The sequence below is a fragment of the Scomber scombrus genome, chromosome 18 (assembly GCF_963691925.1).
Source record: "Scomber scombrus chromosome 18, fScoSco1.1, whole genome shotgun sequence".
In the NCBI taxonomy this organism is placed as follows: Eukaryota; Metazoa; Chordata; class Actinopteri; order Scombriformes; family Scombridae; genus Scomber; species Scomber scombrus.
The window spans coordinates 20,688,289-20,710,972 of NC_084987.1; the positions used below are offsets into that span (position 1 = coordinate 20,688,289).

The 22,684-nt window shown below is 42.5% G+C and overlaps 2 protein-coding genes across 3 annotated transcripts; one reads left to right on the plus strand and one right to left on the minus strand.

Moving 5' to 3' along the window:
- Window positions 1-523: 523 nt before the first annotated feature.
- On the plus strand, window positions 524-10,422 carry tefb (TEF transcription factor, PAR bZIP family member b). 2 transcript variants are annotated; one of them, XM_062438282.1, is made up of 4 exons: window positions 524-755; window positions 5,640-6,191; window positions 6,755-6,972; window positions 7,460-10,422. In XM_062438282.1, exons 1-4 carry the CDS (start codon window positions 650-652, stop codon window positions 7,673-7,675), a joined length of 1,092 nt encoding a protein of 363 aa, XP_062294266.1. In that variant the 5' UTR covers window positions 524-649; the 3' UTR covers window positions 7,676-10,422. The 2 variants fall into 2 exon arrangements, with proteins under 2 accessions (XP_062294266.1, XP_062294265.1); XM_062438281.1 differs by lacking the exon at window positions 524-755 and adding an exon at window positions 4,593-4,876.
- A 5,370-nt stretch (window positions 10,423-15,792) lies between these two features.
- Window positions 15,793-21,040, minus strand: LOC133999671 (protein Tob2). Its single transcript, XM_062438931.1, has 2 exons — window positions 20,832-21,040; window positions 15,793-17,952 (listed from the first exon to the last, which is right to left on the minus strand). Exon 2 carries the CDS (start codon window positions 17,731-17,733, stop codon window positions 16,519-16,521), a length of 1,215 nt encoding a protein of 404 aa, XP_062294915.1. The 5' UTR covers window positions 17,734-17,952; window positions 20,832-21,040; the 3' UTR covers window positions 15,793-16,518.
- Window positions 21,041-22,684: the final 1,644 nt, after the last annotated feature.

The following is a 22,684-nucleotide window of genomic DNA, read 5'->3' on the forward strand; positions in this document are numbered from 1 at the left end:
CATATTGTACAGTGTGATATTGTACTACCTCCTCCACTGTCAGTAAAGACAATTGGCTTTATTTCACAGCAGACATTTTGTGCAAATGTGTTCCTAATTGCATGATTGATGGCTGCGTTGTCTCTCAGTGTTTGACAGTGATCATGCAGTCTTCGTTCATTTTATTATTGAAGCGTATGCTTTCCTTTCCGTGACCTCTTTGAAATATTCCTCTCCGCTTTCTCATGCCGTCATCTTTTCGGTGCATTACTCAAACAGACCACTAGGTGGAGCGGGGAGCTCGGGTTGTCCTGGCCTCGCGCCATAGCTTGTCCTCTCCTGGCTTCACGTGCAGCAGTGCGTGGGTTGAAATGTTCTCTGCAGCACCAGGTTGTTGTTGTTGTTATACCCACCCCCTGAGCTGTCATTGGCCTTTCAGTGTGACTGACAGGCTGTCATCCAATCAACAGCGTATAGAGGGCGCGGCTTCCCCTGTTCTTTACAGTACAAGTTGTTTGGACACATGCAGGCGTCCCCGTGATGCTACCCGCTACAAAGTTGGTTAAAAGTGAGTGAAGTCAGTAGCTGAGAACACACAGTTACAGTGACACTGCTCCTACCGCGACTGGACTCTTCTTTCAGACAAAAGCAGATACTTATATCGTCCATCATGACAACAACTAACCAAATGATTTTTGGAGACAAGAGCGACGTTCCTGATCTCCTCAAGTCCCTGGCTGAATATCCTGTCTGCTTCCCTGCATTTGATGACACAGGTAAGAAGAATATTTCCTCATATTCTGTCAAGCAGAGGAGTTCAGTTTGTTGTTTTATATTGTGTTTAGTACTGTAGGACAATTCTGAGGTACTTCTATTACTATTTCCATTGTATGCTACCTTACTCGTACTACCCCTCCCCTTTCCTGTTTTAATCACTTTAATATGCCTTCTTTTTTCTCATTGTTTAATTTTTACTAATAAGCGTTTGTTTTTTTAATACTTGTATTACTAGTAGACTTATTTCATTTATTATGTACAGTTAAGTTGGCTCTAAGCATAAGAATTTCATTACTGGTAATGATTTTGCTTTATTATCAGGTATACAATAAAACTTGAAGGTACACTTCTGAATGCAGCACTTTTACTCTAAACAGAGTATTTCACACTGTCACTACTTCTCTCTGCTACGGGTGTGAAGTATTATTACCATATACAAGCAGACAACTTCCGTGCTGATGTGTCGGCTTCAAAACACACACCCCACACAGCCCTTTTCCTGCAGTAGTCACTGTTAAAACCAACAGATATTGAGTGGATATATTAACACATTGATTGCAGATCAGATGTCCCTGATGTAGGATCATGTCTCCATGGCAATGTGTCCGGCATGCTCTGATCGACTCACAACATTCTCTGATGATCAAATGCAGCGATGTGTTTAATGTCTGTGGACTGTCTGCTGTTTCTCCAAGCACTCACAATATGTCAGGCTGCAACTGATGCAACAACACTGAAACAATCTTCACTCAGGGTTTCATCAGATCATCTCTTTTATGCACTCAGTTCTTGATGTATACTTTTTTTTGTGGCATTTTAGACTTCAGCAAAGGTCCTCAGCTGTAATTTAACCAGAGACTGTGGGACCAATAGGGAACCTTAAATGACTCGACCACAGGGAGAGTGGCCCCTTCTTTCTTAATTTTAAGATTTCAAGACATTAAATAAAGAAACGGCCAGAAATCTTTTATTGAACCTATCTAAAAACATTCAGCTTGCATAGTTTGGATGTTATTATTCAGCATTTGTATGCACTCTGCTGTGTTATCCCTAAAAGTGGCAGTTATATACCCCATCTATATAATGTAATTCATTCTACCAACTTCTACTCGTGCATGTGTTTATTATCAGTGATTTCGACACATTTGCATACATCACTAGATCAACTGTTATACCATCTTGTCTGTTGCGCCAGCTAATAATGTGATGTGACACTGATACGCCGCCTCGCTGTCAGCTCTTTCCTTTATTTGCGACCCATAATGATTGCATATTGTTTTCATCAGCCTCTCTGTGACACCCGGTTGTTTTATTCCTCACCTTCTTCTCAAGTTCAGCTCGTTTTTAAGCAGCATTTTCAGTGTAGATTCTTTAAAAACAGCATGCTCTAATGCATCATTGTTATTTATTATGACATTAAGACAACATTTTCTGCCACAGTCAGCACCACAAGATTTATCATGGCATTATTGATGATTGTCTTACAGTGTCACACAGGGAAGCTTTGAAGCTTTGTGAACTTTCTCACCATGCATTCAACACATTCACACTGTGGTGTTTGTAAAAATGGCTTAACAGCAAAGCCTCGCCGTGGACAAGACACTGAAATAAAAAAAACTGCTTCAATTTGCTGTTAAAGTTCTTGTGGTTTGATGAGATAGTATGAATGTTAATACAAACAAAACTGTATTCTCATTTATCCTGAAACAGAACTTAAACCACATTGCCAACTCCTGTCTGTGCTGCTTCTTGACGACAAATACATTTCCAGTAGTGTGAACAGACACTAGAGGGCAGTGAGAAGTGTTCATTCTCAGGTCCGGCAGATGTTTGCATGTACCGTGCACACAAAGCAGACACAGGCACAATGTTTTTCCTATTGTTATGAATAACAGCTGTGAATACTGTGAAGTGTGTTTTCAGCATGCAAAAGTACAAGTAAAGGGCACTGAACATAATTCAAGGAATGTTTTGTGGTTGTGGTGCTACACACACAACCAGACTGGCACATCAATATTGATCCAACAAACACAGTCTCAACACATTAAGTACCAATTTCACCCTCCAAACTCTAAGCTAGTGCCTTCACTGGAAAATTGAAAAGTAAAGTATACTAATAACAGTCAAAAAATGATAGATTCTCCTATACACCAATCAGTCCGTTCAGTCCCAGTACTGAAACCTGGGCTTTGGGTGTCGACTGATACCCAGTACAAATCTTATACCAGTGTAATTAATAAGCTGCATGCCTCACTGCGTTGAAGAGATTGGGATCATTCTTTAATGTGTAAGACAGACTTAAACATTGCTTTCCTAACTTTGTAAAACAAACTGTAACAAATGCACACATAAATATAAATGAACTAAATTGTTATTTATTAAAATAATGATACCGGATACTAGATCAGCCCATTGTCACTGATACCCGATCCAGCTGTTTGAGTCAAAATTGAACTACCAGTATCAGTATTGGTGTTCATGAATTTATAATGACAATTGGCATGGAATACCGTATACTGTGTTATTAAGTATTAGTATGGAGTTAGGACACAGCTGTAGTCTATGATGCCAGCAGACTGTTAACATGACAGAAATGTAACATCTTAAAGCCTTGAAATAACATTTGGACTGCAACGAAGGGAGATACAATTTAAAGATAATATAATGTACAGTTACACACACACACTTTACACTATCAACTATACTGCATTAAAATCTATACCTTGTGTGCAGCATAATGTCAAACTGATGTTGTTATTGTGGTGGACTTGTGGGGGGGGGGAATCTGTGGAGGGGGACATTCAGTTCGAACATCGTGTACATGAGCCTAAATATCTTGCTGAGGAGAGCGAGACACACTCGCGCGCTCACTGCACGGATGCAGGAGAGGACTCACTGTCGCGTGCGATGTTGCCGCGCGTGCACGGAAAACGTGAGATGTTCCTTTTGTTGTAGGACTGCAGGCGTTAAATGTGCAAGATGTTAACAAAGTGTGAAATAATAAGCTCATAGGACGACGTCAGTTATGTTTTTAAATATTAAAAATAATAAAGTATTACTTTACAGTTTAGTGACTTATTAACTGATGTGGACAAAACATTATAGCTTCATAGAATCATTTAAATGGTAACATAATAGCTGTCTGATAAAGGATCTGTACCTGCCAGCTGTTAGAAGGAAGAAGAGCTCGAGCTCGCATTGGGCTGCACGTGCTTGAATCCACGCCCCTAGACAGATTGTACATTCACGTGAGAGCAGTTGGAGCGGTGGCACGTGTTTGGCCACGAGTAACAGAACAGAACAGAAATTCCTTGAACAAGCGCAAGGGGGCGTGTGTGTGCGCGCACGACAGTGTATGCAGATGCAGACTCTTAAGTGTGCAAATGTCAGATTTCATTTAGTCCACATTGTATGCACTCTGCATCTTTTTCCTGCAATTTGCATGCACGTTTAGTGACACTTTCCTATTCCAATATATTCATATTCAGGCTGCACGAGACCTTATGTTCTTGTTGCGGTGCACATTCCCCGCGGGTGGACTGCACAGTGTTTTCCACGCACAGATTGAGTCTCCATGTGGACATTATGCAGCCAATGAGCCGTCGTGGATCCACCACACCGTCAAACAAAGACGCACACACATACACACACAGCTGCTGAAATACATATTCACACAGACAGCGCGGGCAGCCAATCAGCTTCTACTATAGTCGGAGTGGGCGGGACCTGGACTCATGAATTTGTACGGAGCGCTCTCGGTGGACACGGAGGACACAAAAGGCGACTGTGTGCTGTTGTTTTTGCGTCCTAAAACGTTTATGTAGACAAACAAGCCTAGAAAGGAGCAGAAGTTTTTTTTTAAAAACAAGAGACGACCATATTGAGTTTGTTTGTGTTGCTTCCTGTCAGACGAAGCAACTCTCGGTACCGCAGGAACATCGTTTGGTGTGAGGTTGACAGTCAGGAACAATGTCTGGCAAAGCCGCGGTAGCAGTGGGACTTAAACCCGGCGGTAACGTTAACGTTAACGCTGCGGCAGCTCCACAGAAGTCCTACCCTTTTGTTTTAAAGAAGATTATGGACATTCCCCCTCCTAACATCCTGGAGGAAGGCGACGACGGTAAGAACGACACGGTTTAAACCCCTCGTTCAGTTTTCGACTTTGTTTCTGTCTGTTCTGCGAGTTTGTCTCTGTTGTTATTTACTCAATGCGCACAAACTAACATGTTTATGTGGAGGACCGTCAGTTAAATTGGATGAAATGACTTGGCTGTGAATCATGTGAGATTAGGACGGACGTGCCATATGTTGCACGGCGCCAGTTTAATCCGAGGCTGCGAGGAAACAAAAAAGAACAAAAAGTTCCAACTCCTCTGCGCTGCTTTGCCAGCAGCGCACACTCACTGTAAAGACACCTGGCGACAAAGACAGTGCTGGGCTTCTTATTGCACACATTTGTCTGATGTTATTTGGTCCCTAGTTTGTGTCCTGGTGTTTTGTGTTCTTGAAGAGCTTGTGTGGAACAAGCAGTACCAAGCAGTACCCCCCCCCCCCCCCCCCCCCTCTCCCCCTTCATATTTTGCTGTACCATTCCTCGTTCATTCTCTTGTTTCCCCTAAACCTTTCATGGAGGCATCTACTCCCTCAATTTGAATCGTATATAGACAGACCCTCAATTTGTTACCCATCTTTTGTTAACCCCCTTTTTTGTTAAATGTCACACCACTGCCACACCTCCTCTTTCCTGACTATTTCCATCAGCTTTTCCCGTGTGTGTGCACGAGACTCCCTGAACGGACCCTCGTAGTCATGTATGCACATTTCACTCACAGCACGCATGCGTTTATTTATCTCCTGTCCCCCCCCCCTGTCTTTAAATGCAGAAATCGAGAAGGAGAAGCTGTGCTCATCTGAGGATGTGGAGGGAGGCGGGGCCGGGGCAGCCAGTGCCGTTGGAGGTTCCAGAGTAGTTGGCGGCAGCGGCGGTGGAGTATCAGCCTCCCTGACCCCAGCTATTTGGGAGAAGACCATTCCATACGATGGGGAGACCTTCCACCTGGAGTACATGGACCTGGATGAGTTCCTCCTGGAGAACGGGATCCCTGTGAGCCTGGAGGAGGAGGAGCTGCAGAAGACTCTGACCTCAGTGGGATTCAAAGGCAAATGCATCCCCAAGGTTATTGCTACAACCACTATTACTCCTTCTGCTGCAGCCTCTGTCTCTGCCCCGGCATCTCCCCACTCGGCTTCCGCCACCTCGACGGTCACCTCGGATGCAGAGGAGCCGGTGACAGTCACTACGCTGCAACCAGCTAAATTAGAGGAGGAAGAAGAGGAAGAACAAGAGGAAGAAGAGGAAGAGGAAGAAGAGGAGGAGTCTTTGCCCGAGGAGGCAGCACCAGTTGAAACAGTGGAAGTAAAGGAGAAGAAAACAAGTGAGTAATTTAGATTTATTGGGTTTGTTAAACATTTGGATAGCTTAGGGGGATTCTTTGTGGATGTTTTTTCTTTTTTTTTTTTACATACATTTCCTCTTTATTTATGATAACTTGTTGTTTTTATTCCTCTTTTAGTCTGTTCCTTAAACTTGTTATTTCTTACTTAAGAAAAATAATTCCTTCAGGCACATACTCTGACATGATGTATTTATAAGCTGAATACTGGACCCTTTCAGCTGCAGTCTGTAGTTGTATAGTTGTACTGTGTAGTTGAAGTTGCTCTAACCATGCAGATGCTGCTGTAACATGAGCTAAGAACAGCATATATAGACACAGAGCCGAAACATTGACCTTTGAGCACATATAGCTTTTATATATTTGGCACGTGGCCTCTAACAAAGACCACTACTCACCACTGTGACCTGTTAATGCTTCATGTCTCCACATTTTCCCCCAAACTAAAAGTTGGTATCGTCAGGACTTTGTTGAAAAATATCTAAGCTCAGTCCTAATCAAAATGCAGTGATCTAATGCAAAGCAATTTCTCATTATACCTGTAGATCGTAATGCTGGCGAGCGTAGGTCACCCTCCCCTGCCGACCCAGATGCCATCGAAGTGGACATTAATTTCCAACCGGATCCCACAGACCTGGTCCTGTCCAGCGTGCCGGGGGGAGAGCTGTTCAACCCACGTAAACACAAGTTCTCTGACGAGGAGCTCAAACCGCAGCCTATGATCAAGAAGGCCAAGAAGGTGTTTGTTCCTGAGGAGCAGAAGGTAGGCTGGTGTAATAATTTCTACAGTGTATATCAGGCACCAAAGAAACAGTAAATATCATAGTAACCAAAAGCTTGATATATAGGGTGACAAATGACATTAAATGCCTTCATTCAGGGCACGTAGACTTACAGAATAGTGTTGGCTATGAGATCCACAGTCACCAGATCTCAACCCAGCTGAAGGCTTAGATTTGGGAGTAACATGTTAAAATCAGACATGAAATGTGGTATTAGAGAGAGTAGACAGTAGACAGCCTTAATTGTGTTTCAGGGGACATTTAAGGTACAGCTCAGTGCTCTGGTCAGTGAAGATTAAAGCTTTTCAAATAGAATGATGGTTTGTTGTTTGTAGATTAGAGACCAAAGATGGGGGGAGGGTTTGAACAACACAGATGTTCATTTGTTTCAATTCACTAATGTTGGTCAACCACATCTCTACCATTTCTTTTCATTTATCTCTTTTTCATTCACTCTCATTCCCTCAGGATGACAGATACTGGTGCAGGAGAAAGAAGAATAATGTGGCAGCCAAGCGTTCTCGCGATGCGAGGCGGCTGAAGGAGAACCAGATCACGGTGCGTGCCTCCTTCCTGGAGCGGGAGAACGCTGCGCTGAGGCAGCAAGTGTCTGAGCTGCGGAAAGACTGTGGTCGCTGCAAGAACATTCTGACCCGATACGAGGCTAAGTACGGCCCGCTGTAAAGAACTTAGAATAAAATCCAAGAAGTGTCAATGAGACAAAAGCAAAACTTCCTTCCCCGCAGAATTCAACACAGATACAAACACCAAGGGAATCAAAATTTGCACTGTTGTCTTTGCTGACCTCCAGTCACTGTATCATGCTCCAGCTCCACCTGACGCTGGAGTCTTGGATACAAACTGGCAGGCAGCGAGGCAGTCTGGGAGTGGTGGTCACAGGAAGGCCTGTGGAGAGCGCCTGGCTCCTACACTCTGAAAGGAAGGGGACGATACTCCCATGGTCAAACACACATGGAAAACATGGTCTGTTTAAAGATGATTTTTGAGAAAATCAGGAAATATGAAAAGAGCAGGTTGGTACAAAAGAATCACAGGTTTTTTAAATACTACACAATTCAGTTTTTATCACTGCACAGCACTTCTTCTTAGTGGACCAAAGCATGAGTAACGTCAGTCGTGTATTTAGAACGGTGCACACTTCCCGTCCCTAACTTTTCCTTGTGTTGCACTTATGTTTGTGTCTGTACGTCTTTTTAAAATACTCCGGCTGAGGCTCAGAAGAAGGATGATGATTCATTCATCATGTGATAGGAGAGCAACAGATGAATACAGGAGCAGGAGGGAGATTGACAGTTGTACTTCAGCCTGAAGAGAGGGGAAGTAATGACCTTAGGTCAGCAGAGGAGAAAGGGAGGAGAGTCTGTCAGTGACGTGATTCAGTCACAGTTCTTCCTTCATGCACGCCTCCGTGCACACAAAAAACAATTTGTGTGTATAGCCATCTCCCTGCACCACATAAATGTGCGTAACTCAGTGTGTAATCCATTTTTGCACTTTTTCTTTAATAAACAAAAAAAAAAAGAATATAGCAGTGGCAGGTGTCTACCTTAACCACAACCAATGTGGGAGACACAGTAGCTTATTAAGAAAAAAAAACATGCATGATCCACAGTTTAAAGCTACTGTGCTTCAGTTTCCTTTTCTACTAACCTCAGATCAGCTTAAAGAGCCCCACAACAAGATTTTATTAAAGAAGACAAAGTTGGGGTTTTCTGTAAAAGATGATGTTTTTGTTTTTTTTAGCGTTGATGAATGAGCAGTAGAGTTTTGTCCTGCAGGTCACTGTCAAAGGCTTAGGTTTGATGATATCCAGGGCCCTCACAGGTGGAGGGGTATGTTTATATGTAGGGATGTTTATTTTACTGCACACTGCAAGTAGAGGGCGCTAGAGCCACTGCGTGCCGAGTCATGGTGTAGTGATGGCTGGATTGTGTGTGTGTGTGTGTGTTTTGTTTGGGGTTTTTTTCTCAAAGATTTAGCCAGGCCCAAAGTTGACTGCTTCTAAATCTTGTAAATAAATGATTGTCTCACAGTCGTTATTTCCTAAAACAGGGATTCAGACTGTGCGTTTTATTATTAACCCAATGCTATTCCTTATATTTGCCAAATAGTCAATGAGTGCTGTATTTATTCTGATGGTAATAATGCATCTGTTGATTGTGATGTACAACAATATGTCAGATTATTCTATTTCCTTTTGAGGAACAATACTTCAAATGAAACCAATGACTAAGCAGGGACTTTAATGGGTAAACTGTGCTTTTGGATGTTTGTTTTAAAAACAGATTTATATGGTTATATGGGATTCATTTTCTCTCTATATATATATATATATATATATATATATACACAGTATATACATGTGTCTAAACATTCAGAGAATAGGGCACACTCTTATTTACCTCATCCAACACTTCCTATTTTGAAAGGTTAAGAGTTCAGCAGGGCTACACAGTGGTGTTGGTTGAAGCAGACAGCACATACAAAAACGCAGCTTGGTTCCATTTGGCAAAACCTCGAATCAGAGTTGATGAATTGAGTTCTTTTTTTGCCAAAGCAGCTGAGTCTGTGTCTAAATTAGTAAATACGTTACAGACTGTTATAGGACTCTATATCTCAAGTGTCTTTGGCTGATGCAGATTTTGTGATCGGTCAGCTTGTGCTCATAATCGCTGTAATCTTGGAAAGAGAATATATATGTGGCAATAATACTCTGTTATGTAATGCTTGTTTTATTTCAGTGATGATGTTGTATGTAAAATTGCAATGGCGTACTAAATAGAAAAAAATGCCCATTTGTGCTTCCAGTTTAGATCCTATGTAGTCTAGGATCCTAATGCATGAAACCCAGTAAAATCTGTCTTGTTTTTTTAATGTGTTTTTTTTTCTTGAATATTTTACACCAAGTGTACTTATGTCTGTAAACCATCACTGAAAACTAGACATGTTTTTGGATGGGTAGATTCATGGTCTGTTGTACAGCTTTGTCTCAAGATAAAGCAGAACGTCTTGGCCTCAATGACTTGTATAATAGCACCCCTTCTCTTTGTGCAGTCAGTGCTTGATCTTGGGGTGACCATCAGCTGAAAACGGCATCTTTTGATCACTGTGTGGATTATTTTCTACCTACTAAAGATTGATCTATATCTAGATACACTGGACCAGTTGGTGCTTTTGTGTTTTCTCGATAGATTCTGTGTTTGTTTCAGTTTTCCTGATGGTGTAATATACTGTAACAGACATTTCTTAGCAATGCGTTTCATTTTGCATCGACATTCAGACTTGACATACACTGCATTATGCTGTCTATACATCAGTGTAGTGGATGAATGCAAACTTGTAGTTCTTTTTTTAACAGAATTAAAATAGTTCTGGGCTGACTAAAAGCTGATTAAAGGTACTGGTTGAGAGTCTTTTTAGCAGACAATAAATCAAGGTCATTTATAAAACAGCATACAGTATGTAGCAAACCTTTTTTTGATGCGAAGCGCCTTGTGGAACTGGCTTATAACTCAAACACGCAGCCTGCAGGTCCTACAGGTTTACAGGAAAACAACATTTGCAGCTTTCAGACATGCAGATATAGACATTTTTGTCTCCACCTACAGACACTGACGGTAATTGCAATTTTTGAAACACCTGCACCAGCTGTAGGAAATATTGTTTTACGGTAATTACACAACATATTGTCATTAAAATAATGACAATTGAACATTATTATTTCACAGTAACCTAACATGAAGCGTCGTCTGGTTCTTTATTCATTCATCATCAAAAAAATTAGTAAAACTTGAGCATGCACCTGTCAGAGATATATATTTTACCAGTTAAAAACAAAAACATCTGGATGTTAAAATCCATAAAACATGTAAAATAACAAATATCGCTCTCAGAATGTGAATTAAAAAAACAAACAAAAAATGCAGGAGCACTGCTCTACCAGCAGCTGGTACATGTGAGTAATTAGCAGCATTGTTTTCTTTGCCTTTAGATATGCATTTCTACATCTGCAGGTTTGAACATCTGTTTGCAGGTTCTGGTCTGAAACAGCTGCCACTGGTTTTGGGTGCTTCGCATCAATGACGTCCTTGTTTACTATTTAAAAGTAGCTACAATACTCCTGAAAAGAATATTTAAACGTCTCTATTGAGAACAATTCTAAAGTTTGATTTGTTTAGTGGTGTTTTGCTTTCTTTTTCTCTTTTTTATATAAACATATGTTTTTGTTGGATGTTTTGTATTGTCCTAACCATGTACAAGATACATGAAACTGCAGTACTGTGTCCTAACTGTATCTTGTATCATGCATATGTAATAAATTGAGATTTAATGACATGTGGACTCTCACTTTGACCTTGCCTGAGTCACAGACCAGCTGCAGCAGCTCTGATGGGAGACACGCTGCTGCTGCTGCTGCTGTGAGACAAAGAAACAATAGCGGCACAGTGTGTGAACAAATGGCGGCGGCGTCTTTATCATTATCCTCATCTTTGCACACCTGCACGACCCCAAATGCACATATAACACAGACAAAATGTATTTTTCTCTCAGACGTTTTGTTTTGTTTTTCTTTGCATTGTACCTTCTCGCCTCAGTCCTGCTGCTCATCAGTATTCCAGAGGAGTAGGAGATGTTGCGTAATGATCACATCCACACACAAGGGAGCAGCGTTGCGTAACAGCAGCAGCCTCAAAGACCAGCAGGATGGGTGTGTTTGTGTTGGGGGAGTGGTTGTGGTGGGAGGGGAGGGTGGAGAAAGGAAAGGGAGGGACTCTGGGAATTGGGAGGGAAGGCAAGGAGAGGAAAGGATCAGGTGGTAGGAAGGATGCATGGGGATAGAGGAGAGAAGAGGAGAGGGGAGAGCAGGAGGGGGTGAAGGAGAATGGGGTGGAGGGAGAGGCGGTGGGGCTGAAGTGCTGAGTGAGGTGGGGCGAACAAGATGGCAAAGGGATGGATGGAGAAAGAGATGGAGGAGAACAGGGATGCAGTTGAAGAGCAAAGACGTGTGAGCCGATGGACGGACGGAGGGAGGGAGATGGGATGCAGAGAGTGGGTGATGAAGATGTGGAGGGGAGCCAAGGAACAGCCCAGCCATGCATATTAATGTCACACCACTACATGTTACTATAGAAAGCACAGCCCCCGTGTGTTTGCCTCACATGAGCCAGCCAACCTAACAGCATGGCTGCATCCAACAGAGACACTGAGAACACAACACAGGACACAGAGACTGAGACACACAGACACACAGACAGACAGACAGACAGAGACAGACTGAGCGCTGGATGATGAAATGTAAAGTAATATCAGCTGGGATGAGTCCAGTTGAGGTGGGTGGTGAGCAATCTGGCTCCTCACCATTTGAGAATTTCATCTTTCAGCTTTGAATTATTGATCAAAACATTACTTGAATTTGTTTACTGGAATAAGAGGACACGTTGCTCCAGCATTTCAATCTGAGCCCCTCTCTCTCTCTCAACACGAAAGCTGGGATCTACTTTTTCATAATCTTTGATCTGCAATATGTTCCACATTAACCGAGTATGACACACATGGGCACTAAGAAGTGGCTTTATCTATGAGCGAGCGGAAGACTCACGTCACGCCACATTTAGTCACATAACGTAACGCAGCTTTTGTACCCACAAGACAATGAGGATGACACAATTAGCTTATTTTCCATGCTTATTTTTTGCCAATCTGTTTTTATTACAAACTTAAAAAAGAATCTGATACAATAAGAAACTGCAGTAGTAACTCCCCATTCCCGAGGGGCAGCACAGAAACAGGTCATTGCATTTCAGTAGTGAAAGATTCATTATACATCTACAGGGTGTACAGATCAGATACAAAATAGGAAAAATAATAAAATACAGGCAGGAAAGAAAGCACTATATTTATACATCATCTGAACTTTTAATTATATCTATTTTACTCTTAAATGTTAAATTTTTTTTCTTTTTTTACATAGAAAATAAACTTCTTTTATGACAATGAAATATTCCAAAGTGCAAAATAAAATGCACACATTGATATAAGCAAAAGGACATCAGAATACAAAAATCTTGTTTGTTTTTTTCTCTTCATTAATTCGCAACCCTGATTGTAGAATAGCCTGCGTTCACAGCTGATTTGTGGCGTGTTTAAAACGCGGGATCTGTTTACTTGAAGTGTAAAAACACAAAACTGCTTTTTTTTTTTTTTTTGAAGTAATGGCTGACATCCTCGCGCCTCTCACCTGCCAGATTTGTACATAGAAGAAACTGAACGGCACACCTCGTTTGCACTGAATCATCTGACAACTGCTTAGGAAAAAAAAATAAAAAATACAAAAAAAAGTTGTCCCACTTTTGGACATGCATGTGACTTCAAATCTCCAAGACTTTTTTTTCCCTTAAACACACAATAAAATTCCTCCATTTATTTTCCGCAGGCCATCACAACCAGGGTTGACTAACTACAGATCTGAATCACATTCGCAGCACATTCGTTTCCATCATCCTTCCAAACCTGCTTTAACACTGTCTTCCTATTCACCAGATAGGAATACTGGATTTTTTTTTTCTCAGGGTGTAGAGAGGTAGAAACCCCTTGAATCTTTCAGGGTAATTTAAAATTATGGCATTACATTGCACTGGAGAAGCATCTGTGTAAGCAAAGACAGTCAGGGATATGGCTATATTATCACGACCAAAAGGACCAGGCTGATGGGGAGAGGGCGACACATTTAGTGGGGTGGGGGGGTGTGGGGGGGGGAATGAGGTGAAATAAGTCAAATTTTTGTGGTACCAAGTGAGTAGTATTAATGTGTTAAACAAAAGGAGAAAGGGATCTGCAATGGGCAAAAAAATAGAAGGGGTTACCTCATGATATGCAGTGAATTCATATATAAAGAGGAAAGATGGACACTGCAATCAAAAATCTATGTGAAAAGTGGACATTTTTGGTTTAAAATGTAATGCCTATGAGAACAGGGAGCAGTGTCATCAGACTGCCACGGGAGCACAGAAAAAGTGATATTAGCCATCTTTTCCTACACAAACCCACTGTAAACATTCACTTCAGAAAAACTCCAAATCCAACTTGAAGAGTGAATACATTTACCCGTCTTATTAGACAAATGCTGTACAAGGTACAATACACATTCAATACTTGACTCTGTACATCTTTATTTTTGTCTCAGTTTGCATATATTCACGTTATTTTTCTGAAAAAATAACTTCAGCATGTAAGAAACTAAACAAAGAATCTGAACATAAGAACTTTCTATATACATTTTCCTGGACTTGTAAATTCTTACTTATATAAATGTAAGTGACAAATTTGCCAACAAAAAAAACAAAACAAAAAAGAAAAAATAGAAATATTGGAAATAAATTACAAAAAGGAAAAAAAACTGTAAATGTGTCTTTCCCTCACAAATTATAACATTTACAGAGAAGTGCACCTCCCCACCCCTCCCCTTGAAAAGAAAAACTATTAAAAAAAAAAAAAAACAGAGAGAGAGAGAGAAAGAAAACTTGCATGCATATGACAAGCTGTCACATCGCAATACCAGCGTGAGCACAAGTCAAGGGTCCTTGGGGGTCATCGTATACAAAAAACATTTATGGATACAAGTCTAGAAAACATTCACAGAAACGGACTTGACCGACAGCATCTCCTCGCTTCTACTTAACTCCTCTTTGAATCTCTAAAGCGTTTTCATGACGGCTGAATTAAATGTGCAAAGGGCAAAAAGGAATGAGAGAACGTCTAACTCTCGTGTCTGTGGGCGACACACAGCAACAGGAGCCCAGTAATAAAGTGCTGGACAGCTCTAATGGACATCTTGTGGGTAAGTGGGTGGTGAGGGGGGCAGGAAGGATTAGCCTTCCCCTGTAGTGACTACCTACAGTAACCTACATGTTAGAAAAAGCAGACTCGCAGAGATCTGACAGGCTTTCCAATAAAAAGCGACAAAAGCCGCACATCAATAAAGAACATTCATCTTTGTCCACATCACTGCAACCGGGAGGAGGGAGGGAGGAGGAGGGGGGGTACAGATAGAGCGAGCTGCACTGTATGATTCTGCTGCTTTTCTCTCTCTGTAACAACCGGAGGAACAGAGATCACTGAAGAATTTCAAGAGGCAAGAGAATAGTGCGAGCCTTTGGCTTCAATACCATTTAAGCTCACCAGAAACGTGCTGTGGGTTTTAAAGTGTCTCTCTCTCTCTCTCTCTCTCTAAGCTCGTTACACCCTGGATGCCACAGAGGCAACACAACTCTCTAGCTGCTTCCCTTCCGTCTCCCTCTTCTCTACCATCTCCCTCTCTCCTCACCGTGCAGAGGGAAAACCGCTCCTTCATAGTCAAAGTCATGCTAAGCCATTTATCACAATCCCTGCTGCTTAACTGCTGCATCCCCCTCCCCTCCTTCCCCCCCTCACCCCCTTCTCTTCTCCGCCTGTTCACCTTCACACACTGCTGACTGGAAATGTGTGTGCAGATCTTTTTTTTGTGTATGTGCTACCTATTTGTAAAGATTTACGAAGCCATAGCTTGCATCTGTGTGTGTGTGTGTGTGTGTGGAACTGAGGTATTAGCTAATGGTTATTGTTTTAAAATGCAAAGATTCATTTACCTCCCACATTCACCAAGGTTTCCCTGACCTTCCCAGCTGCAACTCCCCCCCCCCCCCCTCGACAGGTACAATACATTCCACTACATTGCCTGCCTGCCCCCCCCCCCCCCTCCGATCCTCCCTTTAAACCCACGACATGTATACACTCCAGCTGACTATAAACTGTTTTTAATATACACGGGGTGGGTGACGACAACAGAGTCAAATCGTGCCCGTGCACAAGTGCGTTTCAAGGGTAATGGGCCCACCGTACAAACACTGAGTCTCCGGCTCACGCTGAGCCACAACAAAACAGAACAGGACTACACACACTCAGAGACAGCAGAGCCCCCCTCTCTGTATTTGTGGCAAGTAGGGCAGAGCAGATTGCAGAGCAAAGTGCTGAGCTTTCCACAGCCGTCGTTCCCTGCAGGACTTGGCGAGGTCCTTTTTCACAGCATGACAGTGCAGTGCAAAATGGAGCTTTACTAGAGCCGGGTCCATTAGACTACGAGTCCAAAAAAACCAAAACAAAACAAAAAAAAGAAGTCTCCCACATTTAACATTCAATGCAAAACAATAAACATAAGAGATTGGCAACGACTGCAGGTAAACAGGTAACATCACCCCGACCCGCTCCGGTCATCAAAGCCAACACACTTAAACGTGTAACGAGTAACAGCAGTGGACAAAAGTGCAGGGGTGGGGTCGAGGGTTATGAGGGAACAAAACGAGTCACGTGAAATATTCAGTGGACGTGGTATTTTAAATCTTTGTAGTAAAACTAATTCTTAGCTTGTATTAGTATTAGAACAATTTGTTAGAAAAACTGAAAATATCTGGAGCATTGCTGTCCTCAACCCAACTCCTCCTACAACAATTCTTCTCATTACAAATGAAGGCTTAGTTGGCCAGCACAACAGGCTGGAAGGACTGGCTGGGATATTGCAGGTTGTAGCTTCCTAAACCCTCGACAAACGGCGGCTTCTCCATGTAGGAGATTCCTCCGCTGCTGCCGATGCCCACGCTCTGTGCTGGAGGAGGGCTGGAGAAGGGGTCGAAGGACGGGTGGGTGCTGACAGTGTGGGGGGGTTGGAAAGGGCTGGCGTGAGGTTGAATGGGCTGGGTGTCAGCGTCGAAGTAAAGGGGGCCGGGGGAACCTGGGTAAACGAACTCTTTGGCGTTGGGGGAGAGCTGGCTGGGGATGGGACCTCCGAGGGAGTGCAAGGAGAGAGACAGCGGCTTGTGCTTGAGCAGCTCAGGAGCCGAGATGGTGGTAGGAGAGCGGGTGAGCATCCTCTGGGCGGGCGGCACGCCGACCGCCACGCCGGAGCTGGCCGCCGAACCCGCCCCGCTGCACTTCTTCATCTTGGTCGAGCCAAATTTAGTGGCGGCGAAGCTGGCGGTGGTGAAGGTGATGGGTTGGGGACGGGCAGCGGGGAGGGCGGAGGGCGGCTGCTGAGTGGAGAGGTAGGGCAGCCCACCACTGGGAGGAGAAGGGGTGGAGGTGTTGGAGGAGTGGGCGGCGGGGTCGGTGGGCGTGCTGGAGCTGGGGTAGCTGAAGAGCCCGGGGCAGGACGGGGCGGACAGAGGTGTGGGAGAGCTCGAGAGCGACGGCATGAGGGCGGGAGACGCCTGGCTTCCAATTGGCACGAACACCTGAGCGTCTGGATTGAACCCCAGGCTCTTTGCTTCCTCCGCCTCTACGTCTCCTTTTCCTTCTCTCATCACCCCCTCCACCCTCTCAACGTCACACCCAAGGCCTGGGGGGTCCTCCAGGTAGAGCACCTTCACTGCCCCTTTCTCTCCAATCTGGTAGGATACCTCGTACGGGTCGATCCACACGCTGAGCTCCGCAGGAACATTGGCGCGCACCTCCTCTGTGTCCAGTCCGCTTCTCTTGGCGGCCAACTCCACCACGGGGTCCCTCGGCGCTCCGAGGTGAATGCAGCGGAAGGCGGAACCCCGAAGAGGGGCTTCGGGGTACCAGTGACCCTCAAAACGAGACACAAGTATCCTCTCCAGCTCCTCACCGAACAGGTCAGCTCGACGCCGAGGCAGCTTGTTGTACAGGTAGGACACGATGAAGTTGAGGGCGACCTTCACTTCCAGATGCATGGCTGCACCGGATTAGCGCCGTCTTGGGAGCAGAGTGTTAAAGATGATGGTGCTGAAAGTGAGGCAACGCAACTGCAACAAGGGGTTCTTCCTCTGGCTTACTGTAAAGTGTATGATTTTTTTATCGTCACCATGGTAAAGGCACCTTGAAGGCAGGGGCGGCAGGTTGCAAGCCGTTTGTGGTTGTCACAGGTGTCCAACGATGTTTTCAGGTCCCACCTGTGAAGAAGAAAAACAGAAAAAAGCAGTCATTTTACCTAGTATGAACCAGAGGAAGATATGAGGGGAGATGGATCAAAAGAGAAGGAGTTATGCAACTGTACACAGTTAATTTTAGTAACATTTAATGGGGGGGCCTTGTTTGTATGGAGGCTGCAGTGTGCCACCAAAATAAATGTAATTTTTCAGGGACTAATTATTATTATTATTAATTTGATTTTACACATTTGAACAAGTATTACTTACATTATTTTTTTAATTGAGGTTACATATGATGAAGAAAACTCATACTGGATTTAGCATATTATTGAGTTCATTTTCTCCACACATTGAAAAACCAACAAACATAAAACAAAACAATAAAGAAATATGATATAATTAACGCACTTCTGGTCACTAATAATTAAAACAAACAAACAATGGTTGACATCCTGTTGGAAAAGGTTAGTATATGTATGAACTTATTGATACATGTAATCATTCCAGTGGCACACTCCGGCCTCCATACAGGTCATGACCCTAATAAAAGCAAGAAATACATAAACCTGCAGGTATGAGACCAGATATAGTGTCACTGCCTGACACAATATGGATAGAGACGTTTTTCTATACTGACCTCTGAGGTATAACATTGATTTAAGTAAGAAACTGGACAGTTGAATTTATTGTGGAATGACTTCAAAGCCATAAAAACATAGATTTAAACAGCTTGGGGAGGCGATTGGAAAACCCAGCACATGCCTTTAGGAATCAAATTAGACGACACACAGCAATTATAAATGCACTGTTTTCTATTTTGTTTTTGTATCAAGTGCAGAATGTACCGAAGGATGTAACAGATGCTGTGTTGTGGGCTTCATAAATCCTTTATAATCTGAATCGGATCGCATGCAGCGCCTCCTGCTTAACGCTTTAGCACAGTCACACGGGGTTCATTCAACCACCACGCACAGTCCGACTGAACCAAACATTAGGAAGCAAAAAAAGGGGGAGAAGAAAATGCAACGACGGAGTAAGACTCAGTGAGGAAGAATTGTAAAATGGCAGAACAGTCGCTCGAGTCAGTGGAACACCATTTCCCACCATGCAGTGCACGCGATCTTCCCCTCCCCTCCCCTCCCCTCCCCTCCCCCCTTCCCCCATACAAACACACACATACACTCACACACAAACTCACAGACACACACAAAAACAATTCACTCACATTCACTTCCCTGCCAGATGGGGATTCGGCTGCTAAGATTAGAAAGACGCCTCCGATTAAAAGACAATTCTAATGTTATTACAGATAAAGCTGCGCAGCCTGCAGGATTCAGCAGTGACGGCTCAAGACGAGATTTACATTTTCCTTTTACATGCCAAAAAAAAGGTGACATTGAAGGATAAAATGGGGGGGGGAGTGGGGGGTGGTGGTTGGCCAGAGTGGGTTATAAATAGGGCCCCATTTTGCATCATCTGTGGAAGCACATTCCTCTCTACCACCTGAGTTAAAGGGATTGAATTTAAAAAAAATTAAAAAAGGATCTGAGTTGAGGAGGATCTACCGGTCCATGACCTGCAACAGCCATCACTGCTAAAAACCTTGAGTGCAGACACAGCTAAGCTACCTACAGCACCCATTGCGTTTTGTACATTTTATTATAAAAAAAAAAAAACACAGCAACATACCCAAGATCCAATGTCATCCAATGACATTAGAAGAAACAGCTCGTTTATAAATGTGCAGGCTTCTTCTTTCAGCAGCACGGTGAACGCTCAAAATCATAAACCACGGCTCGCAGTTTTAACAAAAACATCCTAATCTTTCAGGTCCAGAAATCTCCCTCCTCCTCGTCCTCCTCCTCTTCCTCCTCCTCCATCCTTCCCCTCCCCTCATTGTGTCTTTTTGTATTCCTCACCTGCAGATTTGCTTCACAGCTTGAAGGATCCGTTTCTACAGGCCTATTGTTGCGGGTGAGAGCAACGGCGGGATCTATAGTGCTATTTTTGTTTACATGGACTCGTTATCAGTGCTGAAAATGTGCCACACAGCATCCACCGCATGTCAGGTTGGCTTTCTTTCGAGCACCAGAGCCACAGTGATCGCACAAAAACGCACAGGCAAAGTCATACATATATATGACAGCAGAAGCCCATTTTGATGTATTATTATTGAGGATAAGCAGGCCTGCATGAAGTAAGGGGGTTGCCACACACACACACACACACATCATAAAACCCCAATATAATAACAGTGCATGAATATTATTGTGAATGCACCTCACTTCAGTTTTCATCCAATATAAGTTTACACTGTTTGTTATTTAGAGACCCATTGAAGTGAGGATGCTGCACATCTACCTGCCACATAATGGGATGTAAATATGCAAGCACAGTGTGAGACTGGAGGAATATCATCCAGGTTTTGCCTTTGCATAGGTGATGACAAGCTGAGATAATAAGGCAGCAGGGTCTACCTGGGGATTACTGCCATATGCCAGTCAGAAAGCACTGGAGCAGAAAGGACACTGCTTTAGCTCACATGCAACCGGAGAAACCCTCCTCGGCCAAATTGTCGCTGTAAATTAAACCCTGAAGCTAATTAAGTGGTGAGCAGCCCTGTGAGCTCTGAGGAGTGAAGAAGAGTATCCCTCCTCAGCACAAACAACCTCCGTCAAGCAACAATAAACATGACGAGCCCCAGCACAGACATTTAAAGGGTCACTCCAGCTAATATAAACGGGGGGGGGGGTGTAAAAACAAAAGCAGAGCTGGACCAGTGCAGTCTTTCTGTTTTGGTTAAGATGTCAATGAAAACAAAGGGTAATATGCAACTGACAATGAGCAGCGTGTGATGGTGTCAAAGCATGCAATGTAAGTAATGATGGTTAATTACTCACCTATCGTTATTGATGATGCCCTAGCTTGATTTCTACTCCTCCGGCTCTGTTTTTTAATTCCCTTGTGTTTGTTTCGTAGCTGTCAAGTCGTCGGTGTTCAGTAGATATTAGTCTCAGTGTTGTTCATTTTGCTTTTTAAAATGCTGCCCGTGTTCTCAGACGGCTGACGGGGGTCCCAGTTAGTCTTCAGCTGACACTTTGCATGGAGGCTCCAGAGAAACTTTACTGTTTGACAACCCGGCGTATTTATACACTGTGAGTCGCCCACACCCCCGTGACGGCAGGGACTACTTTTCTCGTATGATGATAGCTGCTGCTTTTTTGTTATCTTTTCCAAAATCATCCATGCATCTTTACTTCTGTCAGTAAATTATTAAGAGCATCCATTGTCCTTTAACCCTGTGCATTAATGCACAGTCTGGTTTTAAAAACATTTAAAAAATGAACCTGTCACTCCTCATTTTCTGGACACAACGTCAATTCATGTAGTTTTCAAAAAGCAACGACACCAAACACACAGAAAACAATATATAATTTTTTTTTATCCTCATAAAATATCCAAGTCCACCTAGCAGGCTCTAGCTCATTTGGCGGATGTATATTTGTAGTTTCCTACGGTGCTGAACAATTTGCTAAAAATATAAGCGGTGATAGCAACAGAGTCCCTATTGGCTGAGACGGGAGGAACCACAGATTATTGGGCTGCAGCGTCCACTCAGCAGCTAAAGCAACCTGACTTTTACCAAGGGCTTGTGGGAAATGGCGTTCTTATAATTTGATCAATATGTTTATATATACGTATTTATTTTTTTTCTTTATTTAATGATCAACAAACAGCACGGCAAATCTATAGAAAATGCATAGGCTAAACATGGGGTCAGAACAATGACAGGTATCATAAATCAGCTCACAAAAATATTATTTAGGGTATACATAATGGCTTAAATGGCTTTCGTATTTTTAGAATATGTGATTATTGTAAAATATTGTTTGATTTCATTTTTGAAAGTTAATAAAGATGGTTTATGGTTGGAAAACTTAGATTTTATGAATATGAATTGATAATATAGCATTGATTTACTTTGGTAGAAGTCCAAACACATTTTCATACGAAAAGAAAAAATCAGAATCAATATACTTGATACTAGACATCTTGCCAAAAAATACAAAAGTGGGGACAAAACCAAAATAAATGTCTTAAATCTTCTGGAACCAGTTGAAAAAATGCCTTTTTAATTGAATGATATGTGGTGATAGGGGGGATTAAAGAATTATATGTACTGTAGGTGCCTGAAGTCAGTTTGTTGAGCAAGGCTTATTATACATTAACAACATTTCCTCCGCAACCTATCTTATGAATAGGATTGACTATGGACTCTATAATTACAAATTTTAAGTTAAATAGATTTCACACACACACACACACACACACACACACACACACACACACACACACACACACACACACACACACACACACACACACACCACAAAATCAATATTAGGGTTGATCATTAAAAAAAAAACAAAGATCTTAAAATAATTATGTATTAAAGCAAATATAGTACCTAATGTTACAATAAAAACACGTATTCATTACATATATAGCTTATCAGTAAGAAAAAGATGAGATTCATGTGAAATATATGTTGTTATTTTATGTGTTATCAAGTTACATGTTCTCATCAATATGTTACAAAAAAATCTATAACATGTGACTAATACATGTATTTTGACATGCAGCTTTACCAATAACAACAACATTAAATAATAATAATAATGACACACTTATTTAATTAGATTTTATTTTACCATACAAGTGTTAAAAAGTGTTACTTTTTACACATACACAT